The sequence below is a fragment of the Telmatherina bonti genome, assembly GCF_933228915.1.
Source record: "Telmatherina bonti genome assembly, chromosome: 2".
Classification (NCBI taxonomy): domain Eukaryota; kingdom Metazoa; phylum Chordata; class Actinopteri; order Atheriniformes; family Telmatherinidae; genus Telmatherina; species Telmatherina bonti.
The window spans coordinates 17,868,043-17,889,570 of record NC_136620.1 but is presented as its reverse complement, the minus strand read 5'-3'; the positions used below and the strand labels follow the sequence as shown (position 1 = coordinate 17,889,570).

The 21,528-nt window shown below is 45.4% G+C and overlaps 2 protein-coding genes across 2 annotated transcripts in view; one reads left to right on the top strand and one right to left on the bottom strand.

Annotated features, from left to right (window-relative positions):
* cftr (CF transmembrane conductance regulator) overlaps positions 1 to 4,170 on the top strand; it is a gene marked incomplete at both ends in the record, with an annotated part of 54,890 nt that extends 50,720 nt beyond the window's left edge. The window contains 5 exons of the mRNA XM_079247932.1: positions 874 to 1,029; positions 1,334 to 1,423; positions 1,703 to 1,875; positions 3,701 to 3,806; positions 3,955 to 4,170. Coding sequence (XP_079104058.1) covers positions 874 to 1,029; positions 1,334 to 1,423; positions 1,703 to 1,875; positions 3,701 to 3,806; positions 3,955 to 4,170 — 741 coding nt within the window. The remainder of the gene's footprint in view (positions 1 to 873; positions 1,030 to 1,333; positions 1,424 to 1,702; positions 1,876 to 3,700; positions 3,807 to 3,954) is intronic.
* Positions 4,171 to 9,473: 5,303 nt separating this feature from the next.
* The window catches only part of cttnbp2 (cortactin binding protein 2), a 95,099-nt gene continuing 83,044 nt past the window's right edge, over positions 9,474 to 21,528 (bottom strand). Inside the window, exons 18-23 of the mRNA XM_079252884.1 lie at positions 20,794 to 21,029; positions 20,474 to 20,665; positions 13,921 to 13,966; positions 13,711 to 13,810; positions 12,394 to 12,501; positions 9,474 to 10,795 (exon numbers count right to left, since the gene is read on the bottom strand). Coding sequence (XP_079109010.1) covers positions 10,445 to 10,795; positions 12,394 to 12,501; positions 13,711 to 13,810; positions 13,921 to 13,966; positions 20,474 to 20,665; positions 20,794 to 21,029 — 1,033 coding nt within the window. The 3' untranslated portion in view covers positions 9,474 to 10,444. The remainder of the gene's footprint in view (positions 10,796 to 12,393; positions 12,502 to 13,710; positions 13,811 to 13,920; positions 13,967 to 20,473; positions 20,666 to 20,793; positions 21,030 to 21,528) is intronic.

The following is a 21,528-nucleotide window of genomic DNA, read 5'->3' as shown; positions in this document are numbered from 1 at the left end:
ACACCGGAGTCAATAAGCAGAACAAGCACAGTGTTCTGACATCCATCCATCATTCTTCTGCTGCTTATCCGGGGTCGGGTCGCGGGGGCAGCAGCCTAAGCTGGGAAGCCCAGACTTTGCTCTCCCCAGCCACATTTGCCAACTCTGTGGGAGGGGGGGTCCCAAGGCGTTCCCAGGCCAGCCGGGAGATATAATCCCTCCAGCGTGTCCTGGGTCTCCTCCGGGGTCTCCTCCCAGACGGATGTGCCTGGAACACCTCACCAGGGAGGCGTCCAGGAGGCATCCTGACCAGATGCCCGAGCCACCTCAATGTATTTTTCATCTGAAATGCAATGATTATTGGAATATTTATTCTAATTCTTGCTTTCAAAATTAGATTTGATCCATCCGTCCTTTCTGTAGCGCTCAGTCAAATTCAGGGTTGCAGGAGAGCTGGAGCAGATCGTAGCAGGGAAAGGCAGGAGATTTGATCCATTGCAGCCAAATAAAACAACACTACACAACTTTTTTAAAAAAATCCCTCTTGAATATGATTTAAGTTCTGCAATACGTTCCAACAACTGGATCTCAACATAAGAAGGCATTAATAAAGAGAGAAGGAGACAGATAAGATAAGATAAGATAAGATAAGATAAGATAAGATAAGATAAGACAAACTTCAACATAAGACTGACTTTTCCTGGTGTGGAGAAAAGGTGAGAAGAGACAGGATGTGACGCGGCGCTTTACTGAGAAAAAACTGCCAAAATTCAGTAAAGCTTCTCATACTTGTCTAAAAAATACACAAAAATCATCAAATCAAATGGGAATTGACTGCTGATCCAGCTGTCATTTTCAGCTTGTGTGTGCATTTTGGGTGTTTTGTGTGTGTAGGTGGGTCTGCTGGGTCGAACAGGTTCGGGGAAGAGCACCCTCCTGTCCGCTCTGCTGCGCCTTGCGTCCACAGATGGAGAAATGTCCATCGACGGCGTTTCTTCAAGCTCCGTCTCCCTGCAGACGTGGAGGAAGGCTTTCGGAGTCGTACCGCAGGTACTGCTGGCTGGTGGTTTATCTGAGCTCTTTAATACAACACATGTACAACTGCATTCACTGTTGTTAAGGAGCTTTGCAAGTAGAACTGAATTTGAAGCTGCTTGAGGGTTTGAAGTTTAATAATGTCACAATAAAAAAAAACCCTGCATTTGTTATAATATAAATTACAGAGAGAAAGATAATTGAGCAGCAGGCATCGTTTCCAAATCTGTGCTGCAGCATCAATCGCCTGAAATATCAGGAGATTTTTTATGTTTATATTTATTTCAGTTTTTATTTTTCCCTGTTTTTCTTGGGAAAGCGAGTGTTTATCCTGACTGGAACTTTCCGGATGAACCTGGACCCGTATGGACGCTACAGTGACGATGAGCTCTGGAGGGTCGCCGAGGAGGTTGGCTCGCTGTGATTATAATTATGGTTATGATTGCTAACCGGCTTTGTTTTTACAGATAATTTAGAAATAATGAACCTGATTGTTTTGGTGATTAGAAATTGAAAACATGCCATTTTTTTTTCTGATCATGAAAAAAAGATGAAGATCTTTCAGCCTTGTGATAACTGGTTAATGACTGGACATCTTGCTTACTGTAGCGTCCTGCTGTTTGGTGGTCATTAGAAAGAACACGACAACGTCAGAACGTGATGTCTATCATGAAACGTGTGCTTTCAGGTTGGTTTAAAGTCCGTCATCGAGCAGTTTCCGGACAAGCTGGACTTTCAGCTGGAAGATGGAGGCAGCTTGCTGAGTAACGGACACAAACAGCTCCTGTGTCTCGCCCGCTCCATCCTCAGCAAAGCCCGCATCCTGCTGCTGGACGAGCCTTCCGCGTACCTCGACCCCATGTTAGTGTTTTTTCTATCATATCTAAGTAGCTATTTACATCAGTGGTGTCATCTGCAAATAACTGTATTATGAAAGAACCCAGAGGGGGTCTTGCTGTGACCATGCCTGCAGTGCTGCTACAGCGGTCCAGAGGGGATAAACCAAGCTCTCCATTTAGCTTTCTGCATGTTTTGTGACCATTATAGTTTTCCCTCATACTTAAATGAAAAGGATGATGTGGGAGAGTGTTTACTTTGCTGTAACCTGTTGTTTATGTCAGAAAAGGGCCAAATCCTTCATACTGGCTCTTTAATACAACACACAAATAACTACATTCACAGCTAGACATTTAGAAGTGAATACACCGACCAACCAGTTTATCAGGTCCACCTTGCTTTCACCAGGTTGGACCTCCTTTCTGGGTTTCACAGATTCAACGAGGTCTTGGAAATATTCTTCAGAGGTTTTGCCCCACATTGTCATGATAGCATCGCACAGTTGCTGCAGATTTGTCATGATGAGAATCTCCTGTAACGCCTCATCCCACCGCTGCTCTGTCGGGCTGAGAGCTGGTGACTGTGGAGGCCGCTGGAGTACAGCGTCCTCATTGTTGTGTTCAAGAAACCAGTTGGAGACAATGTGAGCTTTGTGACATGATGGGTTATCCTCCCTTTGGAAGCCACTGGTAAACTGTGCAGATAAAACAATACACAGGTAGGCTGTGGTGGTTAAACCACGCCACGCTGGAGCTAAGTGTGCCAAGTAAATATCACCCCACACCTTTACACCACCAGCAGCGTGAACCATTTTCCACCCAATTCTGATCCCATCATCTGAAAATGGAGCTGAAATAGAGAGAAAAAGATTTTTCCAGCTTTTGTGAGTCTGTGTGAACTGTAGCCTCAGTTTCCAGACAGACAGAAGTGACACCTCATGTGGTCTTCTGCTGCTGTCGTCCGTCTGCTTCCAAGGTTGGACGGGTCGTGTGTTCAGAGATGCTGTTCTGTAAAGCTTGGTAGTTGATTGAGTCGTTTGGCATGGCAGGAATACACACTATTAACGACAACTTGTTGAAACATGCGATCAAACAAAAACGATTACAACTAAATCTGACCTCTGATATCAACAAGACATTTTGGTCCAGATATTCTCTGCAACCTCTGTGTGTGGATGTCCGAGTAGATCAGCAGTTTCTAGTCACTTATATAACTCCTCCTTCTTCTGATGCTCAGTTTGAGCTTCAACGAGTCATCGTGACCACGCCTACGTGACTAACCATACTTGTGTTAACAAACTATTAAACAGTTGGATCTAATTAGATGGTTGGTGAGGGAATATCTCAATTTCTAGTCACTTTTATCTTTTATGAAAGTAAAAAAATATAATTATAACCAAATCTTTTCATTATCTGCAGTTTTTCTTTAGTCTTCTTTTTTTTATATATATATTTTCAGTTTCATTAAAGGTGTTTATCAATCCTTTCTGCTGCAGAGTTACTGAGTTAAGCCTTCTGAAAGTAATCACCCGTTTGTGTATGTTCTTTCTGCTGGTGACATCCTGGAAGATGAGGTCACCGTGCGGCGCAGACCGTGCATGTGTGGCGGTCCTGCCACTGCATATGGTGACAATCATGAGTGCTTACTGTAATCTGAACTACTGTATGTGAAGTGTGTGTGTGTGTGTGTGTCTGCACACGGCTGTAAATGAAGCCTGTAATGACCAGTGTAGTTTTCTACTGGGTCGGCCACAGGTTGAACTAATGTGTTGGCAGTGGAGAGAGACGGCCTTTGATGATGATGACGACGGTGATGGTGTGTGTTTGTGTGTGTGTGTGTGTGTGAGCAGAACTCTGCAGGTCCTGAGGAAGACACTGAAGCAATCGTTTTCCGGCTGCACTGTCATCCTGTCGGAGCACAAAGTGGAGCCGCTGTTGGAGTGTCAGTCCTTCCTGGTGAGTGTTGGAGCACATCTGGATTTCTGGAAGCACCAGAGCGTTTTAGCACCGATGCCAAGACGGTTTTCGTTCCGAGTTTCATCAGTACGTTGCTTGTTATGGTAAGAAGTGGTCAAGCAGCCTCTCATTCCTCCCTGCTGTGCAGATGATCGACAACAGCTCCTTAAAAAGCTACGACTCCATCCAGAAACTCATGAACGACATGAGTCACCTGAAACAGGCCATGAGTCCCGCCGAACAGCTGCGCCTCTTCCCGACGCTCCACCGCCTCAACTCCACCAAGAGGCCGCCACCGCAGCCCACCAAGATCTCCACCCTGCTAGAGGAAGCCGAGGACGAGGTCCAGGACACTCGGCTCTGAATGGCCAGCTCCACATACAAACACACACACACACACACACACACACACAAGGACAGAGACGAGGATTTAACCCAGGTTGTATCCTAAATGTTTGGGTCATGATGGTCTGAAACGATCAGTGAGGGATGATCACTTCATAAGTAAAATCAAAATTAAATGTGAGAAATAAAGGAACAAGTCCATTTAGCTTTTCAAAATAAAAGTACAAGTTTAGTTTTTTTGTTGTTGTTTTTTTTTTTTTTTTACAATTATTGAACAATAAACAACGTCCATCAATTTACTGATGAAATTCACACAAACAAACATTTCAGAGGAAGTTTTGTACAAATGTCATAAAAATAATGACTGTGACCTTTTTTTCTTCTTCTTTTTTTTTTTTTTTGGAATAATGAAGATGAAATCCTGCTGATTAAGAATATACACAGGTGTGTGCAGTGCAGGACGATGACACATGTTCACTCACCACCAACATGGTACGACGGCTGCAGGTTCAGAGAGAAGGGATGGGAACAAACTGTGCAACTTCCAGAGGGCAGGAAGATAAGCAGAGCATCCAGATCCATGTAGCGCAGACAGAAACGTGCTCCATAATCTATGCTTCAGTCCTACTTTACCTGCTTTGTGTCTTCACTGGTTTCAGTCACGCAGGACAAACTTCTCATTCATCTTTCCTTCGTTTGCTTTGAAAAAGCTGATTTTTTTTGGAAGGGAGGTAGTTTGGTTTGTATTGAAAGAATGAACTCTTTGAAGAACAGCTGAGGTGTTGCTTAGTTACTGCTGAGCTCCAAACTAGTTTTCTGAACTCTTACTGAACATTAAATGGAAGTTTCTGCAGATATGTGATTTGGGCTGCGATGATCAGCAGCGGAGGCAAACAGCAACACAATGCGAGATCACGCCATTTGGAAACATATCTAAAACGCAGCAAAGATTTAAAATGCAGCTGTGATGTTCTCACAGGCTGCCATTTCAGTCTCATTTACATCATAGTGGTTCACTCTAAAATCACAGTAAACTTTATGCTCCAGTCATTTAGCAGATGTTTGTCTCCAAAGCGATCTGAGGGTGAGAACAACACCGTCAGGCTGCTGCCAGTCCGTTTGGACACAGATGCTGCTGTCAGGATTCTGTAAACATGGAAAGGCATGAACATGGGCTGGCATAAGGTCATGTTCTCTGAAATAACAAGACAATTATACATCAAAAAATGTGAATTTATTGGATCACTTTTTCCATGTATGAGATGACTAAAGAGTTTTCTGAATCAACACCATGCTTCAAGGGGCAGCATGAAGCTGTCAGCTGTGCTCTGACCTGCAGAACAAAAAGCTGAATGAATGAATGTACAGTGGACGTTTTATCCTTTTACATTAGACCTACGACTCAACCACCAATATTTACAACTCTTGTCCTGTTTCTGGTTGTTAGCATATAAATATGGTCGCGTTTAGGATAAAACTACAAGATGGAAGAGTCATTAAGTACCGTAAACTTTATCACTTTCGCTAAACCCCTCACATCTGAAATCTATGCTTATATAAAAACTAATTAAAAATAGGAAAAATCTGCAAAAATCAACAAAAAGGACGGAATAAAACAAAATACAATTTAATATTAATAAAAGTAAACTGTGGGACTGACTCACATTGTAAGGCAGCCTATAGTGGCCATTTGTTTTGTTTGTTTTTTGTCGTTTTGTTGTTTTTTTTTCAGCTGCTTGTCCCCATCGGAGCCTCCAACCTTGTATAGTTACTGTCAGGTTGAACATTTTAAAAGCAAATGTGTTTGTGAATTCTTCAGAACCATAAGTGAACAGAGGAGGGACGGTAAGCTAGTCTGATCAGGGAAATGTTTAGCTTTCTTATAAAACTTTTCAGATCAATAAAACATAACTGGAAATATCACTGATTAATCATCAACTCAGAGGAACGCTCAAAGTCTGCAGCTCCGAGTGCGAGACGGCTGCTGCGGCCTGACACGGAAGTCATTTAGGTGGTGTATTATGTTAGAAATAATAATATTTTCTGAGTATTTGTGTCAGCATCTTTGATTAGTCAGCCTTAACCTGCAGTAGCTTCATTGCCATCAACACACACACACAGGGAAAATGACGCAGATGATTTGAAATAATGAGTGATGGCTGTAATACCCATATTTTTGTAAGTGAATGCACTTTAGAGACACCCTGAGGTACTTTATCAGCTTTCACAGTGAGGAGGAACTGAAGCGATTAAATGCTGCACATCTTTTTTTTTTTTTTTAATCAAATCTTGCATTAAAAAGAAGAGTAAATGTAAATGACACCATTTGATGCCAAATGTAACAAAAAAAAAAAACCTTTTTCTACATTAAGAATTTAGTTTTCTGTGTTTTAATCCTGAATAAGTCGGACAGCATTAGGAGTTTTTTTAACATGATGATTTTTTTCCTTTTTGGCTGAGGGACGTGCATGTTGCTCCTGTCATACCGAATAATGGATTTATTGAAGGTACCTTGGAAAAATGCCTTGATATGTTAACTGTGACATTTTGTTTTCATTGTTAAGTTTTCTTGCTTATAGGAAAGAGACACAGATGTCCAAGATTATGTATTTGTTCAATCAGCTGTTATTACCAGTAAAACTAGATTTTTAAAATTTCATGATGGTTGTGTCCTTTTTTTTGTTTTTGTTGTGGTGTCCTGTAATGTGTTTATCCTAACTCATAAAGTTTCTCCTTATTAGCCAAAATAACACACGTTTCATTTTCACTAGTTGGCAAAACCGCCACAAACTGATCAACGACACGACATGAAACATGCCATAATGAACAAAAACAGAACTAGAAAAGCGCTCTTCTTACAGAAGAGCAAATGTGAATTCCCTTTTATGCTGAATGATTGATATGCAATTGCAAGGCCATTTGGAGAAGCAGCACAACTATCCAACTTAATTTATTATAGTAACACATCGGGATTCGAACCCACAGACATCTGAACAAGAGCCCATTTCTTCATCATTGGAATGGGAATTTATAAATCTTAAAGAGCTTAAGATTTAAATGTGTAAAGTAGCACACAAAATGTGTTAAATATAGATCAGCATAACAGAGGATGTACAGTCATCTGATATGATTTATGAAGATCCAGCATGTGGATTTGAACTCATGACCTTCTGAATGAATGGCAATTCACTTTACCACTATGCCACAACAGGGGCACTAATAGCTTTTGCCACTGGTATGGGATTGCCTTTGCCACCAGTGTGTAATCAGCAGAACTGCAAAAAGATGTGAACTGCTGTCAAGAAGCTAAAGATTTTTTAAAATAGTTTGTAACAGGAACTCAAACGCAGCATTACTACTGTCGCTCTGAATGTCCACCATGGTAACAGCTGGCCGCTGCAGGTTTTTACCTGTTCGGATCAATAGAGGACAAAAAAGTCAAAAGACAAAAAAAGATTTTTATTTTAAATTGATTTTTTGTAAATAATCAAATCATTTTAAGCCTTTAAATACCTATTTAAGAGCATCACCACTTTTATGAAGAAATAATCTCCCACAAAATAATTATTTAATTGTAATAATTGTAATAATTATTTAATAAATAAATAAATAAATTACATAAAATACATGTTTGGCAAAAAAAAAAAAAATCAGTTCATAATTTCTTTTAAAAAGTATTATTATTCTTTTAGATGTTTAAATGTAAGCTCCCATCCCCCTGACATGCATAAAATAATATATATTTTAAATTAAAAAAAATATAGTAACATGACATCACACTGCCATTAAACCCTTTTTTACCCGAAAAACAGGAAAAGGGATTAGGTTTTACGTTGGGGGGGGTGAAATACTTCACTACGTTACTTATATGTGAAAATGATTGTAGTGTAGAAATGAGTCCACCAGGAGGCAGAAGACAAGTATGAGATTTTGTTAAGTTTTTACCATAACGTGATGCAAAAGGTCTGAGAAACTATCAAATATAATACATATGGCATAACGGGGTCAAAATAATGTGAATAATTACATGTTTGGTCATTCGGATTAGGGCCGATGCTGATTAGAGAGAAAGAAAGCAGGAAAATGATAATCTGTGGTGTTTTTACAGCTGAGAAATGTGTCCAAAGTTTGAGGCATTTCTCTTTCTTCAAGATGAAGTAACAACCAACTGAGAAAAAAAGTCCTGAAAAGACACAAAGTCCCTCATGACCTGCAAGGCTCACAGCACACCAAGAGCGTGCTTTCTGCTCCACCATGTGAACATTTTAAAGCTCGACACGCAGAATGTGGCAGGAAACAACAGACTGTTTTTCATCTACAGGTCTCACTCCAGGGGAGTATTGTTGGTCTTCGAGGACTAATGTGCTGCAGGTTTTCCACGCATCTCTCTTCTAACACACCTGGCTCACATCAATCAGATCCAACAACCAATGAAGTTCTGCACAGTGACTCATTCATTTGAGTCAGGTGTGTTGGAGCAGGGATACATGGAAAACCTGCAGGATTGTGGCCCTCAAGGACCGGAGCTGGACGCCCCTGGATTAAGCTAAGAAGTAAAACTGGGATATTTTGCCATCTTTGTGATTGAATATGAACGTAGTTAACAGTGTTAAATCAGCTGTGATGTTGTCTCATTTTGATCTCTGAATCCTGAGCTGAAACTGTTGTGTTGTAGAAATTATATCAGTAAATATGGAATCATTATTCTGTAATTTGATATATGATGTCATGATCAAACTTGTGTTTTTTTTTTTTATCATAAGTGGAAATTAGAGCTTTTGTTATGATTAATCTAATTTGAATGATTTAAACATCTATAGGTCACTGCATGTACATGAGTGATGTGTCTTATCATGCTGCATAACAAGTTGAAATTTCCCTCAGAGGGGCTCTTTAATGCCTGCATTATTATGAAAAAGTACATAAAAATATGTGCACCGAGCACCTAGGAGAAATATTAAACTGGAAAATGTGTATGATTTGTTTCCTTTAACAAGTATCAACCACTTTTCACAGACTAAATCTGGCTTTTGAGGACTCGGACTTGACTTAAACTTAACAGCAAAATAAAAACAAAAATAATTACAAGGCTTAAATGGATTTTTTCCCTTTTTTTTAAGTGTCATTTTAATGTTTGTGCTTGAAAGACAATTTGTTTAAACCTCAAACAGCTATCGTACAGATCAAAACCATTAGACTAAAATCTCTCCTGTACATATATATATATATATATATATATATATATATATATATATATATATATATATATATATATATATATATAAAGTATATATACTCATGTATAAACACTTTCTGCTCCGAACAAAATGAATCCTTAAAATAAAAACAGACACGGTCATAATGGAAATTATGAGAGAACAAAGTAGAAAACACCATCAGGCTCAGCCGGGGTCAACTCAACATGAGGGGGATTAAAGAGGGGCGTTCAAAATATTTATTATGGCTTACAGATGACAGAGGACATCCTGTGTTTCTACAGTTCTATTACTTATTGCCACATCCCACTCACTCTGAAACAAGTGGAGGGTTCAGAACCAAACTCATTTTACAAACATTATGTACAAGTTTATGTTTTTGTTTTTTTTGCTTTTTATTTTTCCATTTTCTTGATTTCCAGCAGTTTCGCTTGAAGTTTTTAATCACTGTACAAAGTGTCATACCACATACACCAATCTATAGAGCATTTAAACGTACTAATTCTTATTTACAAATATATTTGGTAGAACCCTGATTATTTCAACAGTATTTAAACCAACCTTGCAACTATTTGCAGATAAAACACTTGAATATCTCAAAATACTTAATAGCAAAACAAAATGACAAGAAAAGAAAACCTAAATAAAAACCTGCATGTAACTTTCTTTGATCCGAAAACACTCTTCGGCGGCCTGGCGCCTCTAGATTTCCACCGCTTCGCTTTGGAGTGCTTTGAGGCAGTTTCCACCAGTTCAATACTGTATCTGTCACATCTTATTCCAGTAAATTCTTCCACTTTATCTGAATACTGTCCCATAAAGAGCCGGGCTGAAAGACGGGAATTTAAGGCAACAGAGAAAAACACCTGCTGCTTTACCTTCAGTCTTCCTTCAACCAGCGCGATCACATTATTCAAATACTGTAAGAGAATAAAACTATGGTCCCCAAGTACACAACTGTAGTACAGTGTAACAAGTACAGATAACAAGTACAAATACTAAGAGTCAAAGGTCGTCGGGTACCTAGTGTTTACATGATGGAGGGAGGAGGAGGAGGAGGAGGTGGGAGGAAGATGTCTACTTGTTGTTGTTGCTTTCATGCAGGTCTCTGTGGAGGATCCAGATGTCTTCGTGTGATTGGCTGTTGTCGTTGATGTTGTTGTGGTAGTTGTTGTTGTTGCTGCTGCTGCTGCTGGTGGGGGGAGCCTGCTTCGTTCTGCTGCTGTTGGTGTTGGCTCTGCTTCGGCTGGGGGGCGTCTGAACCCGACTGCTGCTGCTGCTGTTGTTGCTGGAGGTGGAAGAGGGTCGACTCTGCTGTCCTCTGCCGCTCGGGATGGGAAGCTGCGATCTGCAGCGAGGACCTGAACGGCGGTCGCTGCTCTGAGCGGGGGCCTGGACGGGGCCACGGCTGGACTGACAGACGGCGGTCTGCAGGAAGAGGTGGTGGAGCAATCGTTAACGTTTATGCTTATATAAATATGGTGTCGGATGCTGTTTGATGGGTCTGAGACGGTGTGTACCATTAAGATATTTTCTATCTAAAGCGCCTAAATCCTCCTTTCTTCCTCATTCTGATGCTCAGTTTGAACTTCATCTTCATGGCTAAATCTACTGAGTTGCTGCCCTGTGATTGGCTGAACAGACGTTTGTGTTAGTTGAAGCAGGTGGCGGAAAAAAAAAAGCCTGTTCTTTTTGCACAGTAGTCCACATCTCTGGAACCAAAAGGCTGCTTTACTGTGGTGCACACCATGTCGGGGTTTGTGGTTGCTCACCAGCAGCTGATGGAAAATGCTGCTGCATGGCTTTTAACACTTCAATCGCTGCCTGTGCATTTCAGGATCCTTATTGTCCCACCTGCTCCCTCTGATCAGCTGATCAGTTGATTAGCTGCTCCTTATGGTCCCAAAGACAAGAGGAAACTTGGGGACCTGCTGCTTTGCTGTTGGGTTTAATGTGTGGAATAACCTGCTACTTCACATCCAACAGGCCTCTTCGCTGAGTGACCAAGTCTCTTCTTCAAATCCATCTTTTCTACTTAGCCTTTGACACGTCGAGACAATTATTTTAGGGGTAGGAAAATCGAAAAATCGGGATTTTTTTGCTTCACAATTTTGAAATCGATTTTTTTTGTGAAAAAATCTTTTTTTTTTTGAATAAATAAAAATAATCCATTACAAAAGTTTTGTCATTTTTATTTATTTGAGTTGATCTTTTAACTTGTCTTCTTGGGCATGATAGCAGCAGAATGATGGTCTGGCTACTGTGTTGTTTTTCCCAATTGAAATCAAGAAAAATGACGAGCAAAAAAAAAAAAACGTTTTATACATTTTTTTTTTTTTTAATCTACAAAAATGAGCAAGTTCGAAGAATTGTGAGAATCGCAATTTAAATAGAATCGGCACCCAAAAAAAAAAAATCGGAATCGAATCGGGACAAAAGCATATCGTCACAGCACTAATTTATTTTATTAACTTATTGATTAAGTAATATTAATGTGTTTATGTTTTTACTTCATGCTACTTATGTTTTAACAGCAGCGCAAACAGATCAAGCTGTTTTGGAGCTTCTGAAGGCAACAGGTGGCGCTAATGAGCCGGCCACAGTTTGATGATCAGCTGTGTAAACCATTGCATTCTCTTCTTATTTACATATTGAACGGATGTTGTGTACATTTTTACAACTGAATTTCACGGCAGTCGTTCCAGTAGCTGTTAACAAATCTGTGTCCAGACCGAAGTGGTTTCTCTTCCCAGAGGCATGAAGCCAGTGTTGCAAACAGCTGATCATCTAACGTCGTCCAGCTTCTGTATTTATATTAAACTATAAACTGATGCTGATGAGGGAGCAGCCATCATTAATCTTCTTCCTGCAGGCCAGTCAGCTAAACATGCTCCGCCAACAGTAGAGGCATGAAACAGGTTTTAGTTTAGTTTTGTTCCTGTCAAGCGCTTCATTTTCAGGCAACTGTCTTTTTATTATATTTAGGCCCTTTTTTCTTTTTAGAGATTCTTGGTCCTTTGTCTCACCGTCTGCGGCCGCTGCTGCGCTGCGGTTTCCTGGCCTTCCTTTCGAGGAGTCAGCTCGTCACCGGGAGAGCTGGAGAACAGGATCAAGTCGTCTTTGGCCCGAGAGATCTGTGAAAGATAAATGAGAGCAGACGTTAAGCACGCAGCTTCATCAGCCCCCAGCTGCATTGTGTTTATACAGCCAGAGAGCACCTGAACAGCCCCAACACGCCAGCATTCCTCTGCTGAGAAACACTCCGCAGAAATGAAGTCAAAGCGAACAGACAAGCGTGTCCAGACTTCTGACTGAACCTCACACTGATTAAATTCTTTTAGATAAGTTATCTGGGGTCAATGCAGCATTGAAAACAATCACACTCTGAAGCTGCTGAGTAACTATTGAAGAATTTCTTAAACTAAAGAATCAAAGTGCTGATAAAAAGGCGTTAAAGAGCAAACACGGGAAAACTTCCTGTTGAGTCTGACATTAACAGAGCCGGCTGTCATGGCTTTTCCTCCAATTTGTGAACGAGGAACCTCGTTTATCATCATCTCATACTTAGTACTCAATATGTACTCAGTCTTTACTTTATCATATATTTACTAGTTAAAAATTCTACTTTTTCTGACCTTCAGCTGTGTTTCATCCTCTTACTGTTTTAATTCAAATGTTCTTTCCAGTCCCACAGATCAGTTCCGATGAATAAGTATCATCAGTCTAGTATAAGTATATATATATAGTATAAGTATTGTTCCTGGCACACAGTTACATTTATTGTAAAATGTTACCAAGTTTCTAGCATCAGAGCAATCCAGCAGATTTCTTCCAACGTGACACTTTCAGCTGCATCAGGGTTCATGTTAAGGAAAATAGTTTCGAGGAAATAAGACTTCCTGATTAACTGGTGTAGAAAACTGATGGGACTTCATTTTGGGCTGTGTGAAACTGTGCGTTAGGCTGCGGTTGGACACTCAGTTATGACTAGTTTAAGCTATAAACTATAAGCTATATTTTGCTTTACTGCACGCTGACCGCACAAACATAATCTGAGGAAGGAACGAGATACAGAATACCCTTTAGTGTTTCATTAAACTCCTGAATGAGTTGGAAACTTCTGATAAAGATGAATGATAAGTTCAGATGGCACTGAGGTATCAGTGAGTGTGTGTATATTCACCACACAAACACACTCCCTCAGGAACAAACATATTGCAACGCAGTGTGGTTATTCTTCCCATTCTTCCGGCACAGAAACCTCCAACTTTTATGTTTCAACTCATTTTTCTCTGCTTCCTCTCAAGTTGATCTTAAAAGTAAGTTAAAAAGCCCCCTCTCACCTTGCTAATGTCTGGCTCTGACTTGCTGGAGCACATGGTCTGCAGCTCTCTGATCAAATCCGTCTCATCATCGGAGAAAACTGGGAGACCTGCAGGCTGTCTAGAAACATTTTTAAAAAAAATAACTTAATACATAAAATGACAATAATGTTCAGTTTCAGCACTTCGGATGCTACAAGCTGCACATGACATGAAGTCAAAAACACCAACCTGTGGCCATTGGGAGCACAGCTGACATCAGAACTTGACAGTGACCCTGAAAGCACATGTTTGTATGACTTAACAAGGGTCATTTCACTCAAATCATAACAACATTGGTATTTTTTTCTAGTGTCTCTGCTATTCATGTGCTCTTCAGGACAGCTGAGTGTATTTTAAGTCATAATTACAATGCTGGTCACATTTTTAAAACTTTTCTCAGCTACATGTTCATGTCAAAAAGATTTATTACAAACTTCTTACAGCTAAAATGTAAAACATGCTGTTAACCTTCCACACTCAGCTCTGTGGATTCGTCCACACATTCAGCCTGGTAAACAGCACCACCTTGTGGACACTGCCAACTAGACTCATGACTCAATCATGTGAAAGGTCGTAGCTAAACCATCATTTTTTTTTGTTTTTTTTTTATTTCAAGCAGCTCATCAAAGAAACATTTCCTCTTGGTTTTTTTAAATGGCGATGGTTAAACTGAATGAGTATTTAGTGGAGCGAGCAGTCATTAATCCTGTCAACACATTAAATAACCTAGAAGCAAAGCCAGGATTTTACTTTTATTTTATTTAATGTTTTTTTTTTTTCCTCTAATCATCCTCAAGGAAATAATGTGAAGCCTGAACAAGACAAGCTGTGAATTAAATATCCTCAAGCAAAAAAGAAACCACAAGCTGCAGAGTCTATGGGTGGAAAAAGAGGCCACAGTAACATAGCAGGTCTTCATGAACAGTGGAGACTTTTTTTTTTTTTGCCACAAACTGATTTTTTTTCTGACTGGATGTTCACATTATAGTTTAAAAAAACCCCACCATCCAAACTCATTGAGTCTACAGTCAGAAAAGACCCAACGTCACACACAGCATGTTGTGTTTACTCGTTCTCCCGCACAGAATTATGTATTTTTCACTTCCGTGATGTCAGAGTCAGATAAACTACAACGTGACTTTTCACACTGAAGTTTCACGTCACATGTGCTGATCAGATTACCATAAATAATCTGATATGCGTCACGGATGGAAAATAGTGTCAGATTTGGGCCCCTTCAAGTTCAGAAAACTGTTCAGTGAGAAACTTTGAGTACTTGTTCAAATCCCCAAATAAATCTCAAAAATATTTGAAAACATGTAAAATAACTTTATAGTTCATCACACCCGTGTCATAACCCTTCCCGTCTCAGAAACATGATTATATAGTATACAGCTGCCATCCATCCATCCATTAGAAGAGATGTTAAAGAACGATTCCTTCCTAGTTACTAATTAAAACCCAGATAACTGAGCTTTCCAGAAGCATGTAAATGCTTACGGTTGTGTGACTGTGGGGGTCTGGATACATAAAAGGAGACTTCAAACTCCACATGCAGAATAATCTTTGCAGAACTGTAATCTGATCTGTGTCCATCAGGCAGAATATGCATTTCCTAACCTGTATGAAAACTTTTTTAACATGAAAATATCAAATCTGTGTGGATCTGAATGTGCATTTGTTACAGTGGCTGGAGGGAGGTGGACCCAAATGCAGGAGTCGGGGCGCCAGTCTACAGAACTCAGGTTTATTCCCAGGGCAGAGCAACAAAATGACAACTAACAGAATGACAATGAACCAACAAAACACAACTGAAACCGAGGGGTATAAATACACAGAAAAACCAAACAAGAAACAGGTGAAGCAAATTAACTAAGTGAACGCAGGTGAACTCAATGACCAGGAAATCAATAAAGCTAAACAAACAAACAAGGGAACCAAACAGGAAATACTACCAAAATAAAACAGGAACCCAGAACCAAGGAAAAAGCAAACCACCACATCATAACAGTACCACATCATAACAGTACCCCCCCCTCAAGGGCCAGCCACCGGATGGCCCCAAAAACGTCCAGAGTCCCGAGACGCGCGGGAGGAGGGGGCCCGGAGGAGGGACCAGGGGAAAAAACAAAGTCCAGGGGCACAGGGCCGGGGAAAGAGTCCAAAGGGCCCAGCTCTGGAGGGCGGCCGGGAGGCCGAGACGACGAAGGCAGGCCAGGCTCTGGATCCCCCACGTTGGACACTGGAGACGGGGGAGAAGGAGCGACCTCCTCGCCGGACACTGGAGACGGGGGAGAAGGAGCGACCTCCTCGCCGGACACTGGAGACGGGGGAGAAGGAGCGACCTCCTCGCCGGACACTGGAGACGGGGGAGAAGGAGCGACCTCCTCGCCGGACACTGGAGACGGGGGAGGAGGAGCGACCTCCTCGCCGGACACTGGAGACGGGGGAGGAGGAGCGACCTCCTCGCCGGACACTGGAGACGGGGGAGGAGGAGCGACCTCCTCGCCGGACACTGGAGACGGGGGAGGAGGAGCGACCTCCTCGCCGGACACTGGAGACGGGGGAGGAGGAGCGACCTCCTCGCCGGACACTGGAGACGGGGGAGGAGGAGCGACCTCCTCGCCGGACACTGGAGACGGGGGAGGAGGAGCGACCTCCTCGCCGGACACTGGAGACGGGGGAGGAGGAGCGACCTCCTCGCCGGACACTGGAGACGGGGGAGGAGGAGCGACCTCCTCGCCGGACACTGGAGACGGAGGAGGAGGAGCGACCTCCTCGCCGGACACTGGAGACGGAGGAGGAGGAGCGACCTCCTCGCCGGACACTGGAGACGGAGGAGGAGGAGCGACCTCCTCGCCGGACACTGGAGACGGAGGAGGAGGAGCGACCTCCTCGCCGGACACTGGAGACGGAGGAGGAGGAGCGACCTCCTCGCCGGACACTGGAGACGGAGGAGGAGGAGCGACCTCCTCGCCGGACACTGGAGACGGAGGAGGAGGAGCGACCTCCTCGCCGGACACTGGAGACGGAGGAGGAGGAGCGACCTCCTCGCCGGACACTGGAGACGGAGGAGGAGGAGCGACCTCCTCGCCGGACACTGGAGACGGAGGAGGAGGAGCGACCTCCTCGCCGGACACTGGAGACGGAGGAGGAGGAGCGACCTCCTCGCCGGACACTGGAGACGGAGGAGGAGGAGCGACCTCCTCGCCGGACACTGGAGACGGAGGAGGAGGAGCGACCTCCTCGCCGGACACTGGAGACGGAGGAGGAGGAGCGACCTCCTCGCCGGACACTGGAGACGGAGGAGGAGGAGCGACCTCCTCGCCAGACACTGGAGACAGAGGAGAAGGAGCGACCTCCTCGCCAGACACTGGAGACAGAGGAGAAGGAGCGACCTCCTCGCCGGACACTGGAGACAGAGGAGAAGGAGCGACCTCCTCGCCAGACACTGGAGACAGAGGAGAAGGAGCGACCTCCTCGCCAGACACTGGAGACAGAGGAGAAGGAGCGACCTCCTCGCCAGACACTGGAGACAGAGGAGAAGGAGCGACCTCCTCGCCAGACACTGGAGACAGAGGAGAAGGAGCGACCTCCTCGCCAGACACTGGAGACGGGGGAGAAGGAGCGACCTCCTCGCCAGACACTGGAGACAGAGGAGAAGGAGCGACCTCCTCGCCGGACACTGGAGACGGGGGAGAAGGAGCGACCTCCTCGCCAGACACTGGAGACGGGGGAGAAGGAGCGACCTCCTCGCCAGACACTGGAGACAGAGGAGAAGGAGCGACCTCCTCGCCAGACACTGGAGACAGAGGAGAAGGAGCGACCTCCTCGCCGGACACTGGAGGCAGAGGAGAAGGAGCGACCTCCTCGCCGGACACTGGAGGCAGAGGAGAAGGAGCGACCTCCTCGCCGGACACTGGAGGCAGAGGAGAAGGAGCGACCTCCTCGCCGGACACTGGAGGCGGAGGAGAAGGAGCGACCTCCTCGCCGGACACTGGAGGCAGAGGAGAAGGAGCGACCTCCTCGCCAGACACTGGAGACAGAGGAGAAGGAGCGACCTCCTCGCCAGACACTGGAGACAGAGGAGAAGGAGCGACCTCCTCGCCAGACACTGGAGACAGAGGAGAAGGAGCGACCTCCTCGCCAGACACTGGAGACAGAGGAGAAGGAGCGACCTCCTCGCCAGACACTGGAGACAGAGGAGAAGGAGCGACCTCCTCGCCAGACACTGGAGACAGAGGAGAAGGAGCGACCTCCTCGCCAGACACTGGAGACAGAGGAGAAGGAGCGACCTCCTCGCCAGACACTGGAGACAGAGGAGAAGGAGCGACCTCCTCCTCGGACACCGGGGCTGGCGCTGGGGCCGGTGGAGGAGAATCCCAACCTGGGACCCCCTCGGGAACATGGAGCAAGGGAGGAGCGTCCCGTCCCGGGACCCCCTCGGGAACATGGAGCAAGGGAGGAGCGTCCCGTCCCGGGACCCCCTCGGGAACATGGAGCAAGGGAGGAGCGTCCCGTCCCGGGACCCCCTCGGGAACATGGAGCAAGGGAGGAGCGTCCCGTCCCGGGACCCCCTCGGGAACATGGAGCAAGGGAGGAGCGTCCCGTCCCGGGACCCCCTCGGGAACATGGAGCAAGGGAGGAGCGTCCCGTCCCGGGACCCCCTCGGGAACATGGAGCAGGGGAGGAGCGTCCCGTCCCGGGACCCCCTCGGGAACATGGAGCAGGGGAGGAGCGTCCCGTCCCGGGACCCCCTCGGGAACATGGAGCAAGGGAGGAGCGTCCCGTCCCGGGACCCCCTCGGGAACATGGAGCAAGGGAGGAGCGTCCTGACCCGGGACCCCCTCGGGAACATGGAGCAGGGGAGGAGCGTCCCGTCCTGGGACCCCCTCGGGAACATGGAGCAAGGGAGGAGCGTCCCGTCCTGGGACCCCCTCGGGAACATGGAGCAGGGGAGGAGCGTCCCGTCCTGGGACCCCCTCGGGAACATGGAGCAAGGGAGGAGCGTCCCGTCCTGGGACCCCCTCGGGAACATGGAGCAGGGGAGGAGCGTCCCGTCCCGGGACCCCCTCGGGAACATGGAGCAAGGGAGGAGCGTCCCGTCCCGGGACCCCCTCGGGAACATGGAGCAGGGGAGGAGCGTCCCGACCCGGGACCCCCTCGGGAACATGGAGCAGGGGAGGAGCGTCCCGACCCGGGACCCCCTCGGGAACATGGAGCAGGGGAGGAGCGTCCCGTCCTGGGACCCCCTCGGGAACATGGAGCAAGGAAGGTGGACGAGCTCTGGGCGCTGGCGTGGGAGCCTGCAGCGCCGGACGGGTTCTGGGCGCCGGCGTGGGAGCCCGCAGCGCCGGACGGGTTCTGGGCGCCGGCGTGGGAGCCCGCAGCGCCGGACGGGTTCTGGGCGCCGGCGTGGGAGCCCGCAGCGCCGGACGGGTTCTGGGCGCCGGCGTGGGAGCCCGCAGCGCCGGAGACGTGGGTCTGGGCTGGGACGCGGGCGGCGTAGACCGTGGACCAGGCGGGGATACTGGATACGTGGACCGTGGAGCTGGTGGCTTGATAGCCAATCTGGTTCCCCAGAACCGCAACTGGACCTCAGTGTCGACTGGTTCCGGTTCTTCGTCCAGCCCCAGCAGCATTCCCACCAGTTCGTCACTCGTCATGCTCACTGGGGGTCTTTGCTTACGGCGCCTGGAGTGTCTCTTTCGTCGCGAGGTCCAGAGAGGGTCTGGGTCCAGAGGCTCGTAGGTCGGGAGGTGTTTGGCTGCCTCCCGACGAAGAAATTCAAAGAGAGTGATCATCTCCGCTGGGTCCTCGTTTGGTTGGTTCATTCTGTTACAGTGGCTGGAGGGAGGTGGACCCAAATGCAGGAGTCGGGGCGCCAGTCTACAGAACTCAGGTTTATTCCCAGGGCAGAGCAACAAAATGACAACTAACAGAATGACAATGAACCAACAAAACACAACTGAAACCGAGGGGTATAAATACACAGAAAAACCAAACAAGAAACAGGTGAAGCAAATTAACTAAGTGAACGCAGGTGAACTCAATGACCAGGAAATCAATAAAGCTAAACAAACAAACAAGGGAACCAAACAGGAAATACTACCAAAATAAAACAGGAACCCAGAACCAAGGAAAAAGCAAACCACCACATCATAACAGCATTTTTAACCACCTACCTAGAGTTAATCAGAAAATTTATACATTTGTAACCATTATGACACTAACTTCACTCCATACAATGTGATTGTTATTTAACTGTGTTTAAATTGTTTGGTTTTAATGTGTAAATTAGATTCACACGTTCTGAAGAATGCAGTGTTAATCACAAAATGACCAACATTTGCAACCAATGTGAGACTCATCTCAGGCAAACAATGCTGCGTTTATGTAGCCAATCCCAAACTACAGTGTTGGGAAAACATTCATATCAGTGAATAAAATATGATTTATCAAGTTATCTGCACAGAAAGTAGTTTACCAGAACAATTTCTTCAAATCAAGAGCAACCATAATGTTTTTACATGCACTGTGCCGTGGGTATGAAGCTGCATAAAACAGAAAGAATAACTACATGCAGAGCAGGTGCAACATTAGAGCACACACCGAACACCACTCCATGAAGATTCCTGGGAGGTTAGACCCTGTTATGAGAGGTAAACTCAGTCCAGCAGACACTTGATGCGAGGGAAAGGACATGTTTTCATTCTTCACACCTCTGCTTTCAGAAGCTTACCCTCTCTGAAGGAACCACCGCAGCTCCAGTTCATGGAGGGGTTTCCTTTCTTCCTGGGGCTGGTGTTGGATCGTCTCAGCTTGCTGCTGTCCCGACCTCGTCTTCCTCCTCCGCTGCCACTTCCTTTATAAGAGCCAAGTGCTGACAGCGGGAACGCACTACCCCGAAACTCCAGCAGGTACCGGTCGATCTCTGGGAAATGGGCAAAATAAGTAAATCAAGCAGGATGTTTTCTGAATCTTCTCGTTTTCTCTTCCATCTTTCAGGAAATAATTTCCAACTGAGACAGCAGTAGCTCGTCATCCGTGATGGCCACGCACCGTGTCGAGGGAGGGGGCAGCCCATGAGAACAGCCTTGTTGACCAGGATGCTGAGGGCAGCTTTCACAACAGCCTGCTGTCCGGTGCTCAGTCCGCAGTTGCTAGGAGACGGTCGCTGCATCGAAGGGGGTGAAGTGAGAGAGGAGGAGGAGGAAGGGCGCTTAGCCGTTACCCTGGAGATGATAGCTTCTTCCACACGGGGGACGACCACAGCGTTCCAGAGACGAGCCAGCCACCTGTGAACACACACGCATTAACTTAATGTTCTGCCTCTTCACTCGTTCCTGTAACCTGCTATTGATGGACTTTTCTCAAGGTACTCAAACAACTGCAACATTGTGACAAAAAACCCAAAAAGCCCGAAACAAGCAGCTCAAAATAAGTCGACCTGTCAACCCTGAAGCTTCAAAATGGTGTTGTGCAGCAAGATACAGCACCAGCTGGACATAATGGTGCAGTTTAGTTATAATTATATTATTGAGAACAAACAGCAGGATTTAAGCAGAGGTGGCGATTCCTGGTCCAGAGAGTAAAAGTCCTGTCACCAGTCACCAAACCAATTAATGAGCAGAGTTTATTTGCCTGTTTGTGAAAACATCTGTTCTAAATTTACAGGTAGATCCAAAAACATGGCAGGACTACTACTTTCTGGACCAGGAATTTCCACCTCTGGATGTAAGTGACTGAACCGCCACCATAACATACTGCTGGTAGTCTGAAAACATCTTGCAAGAC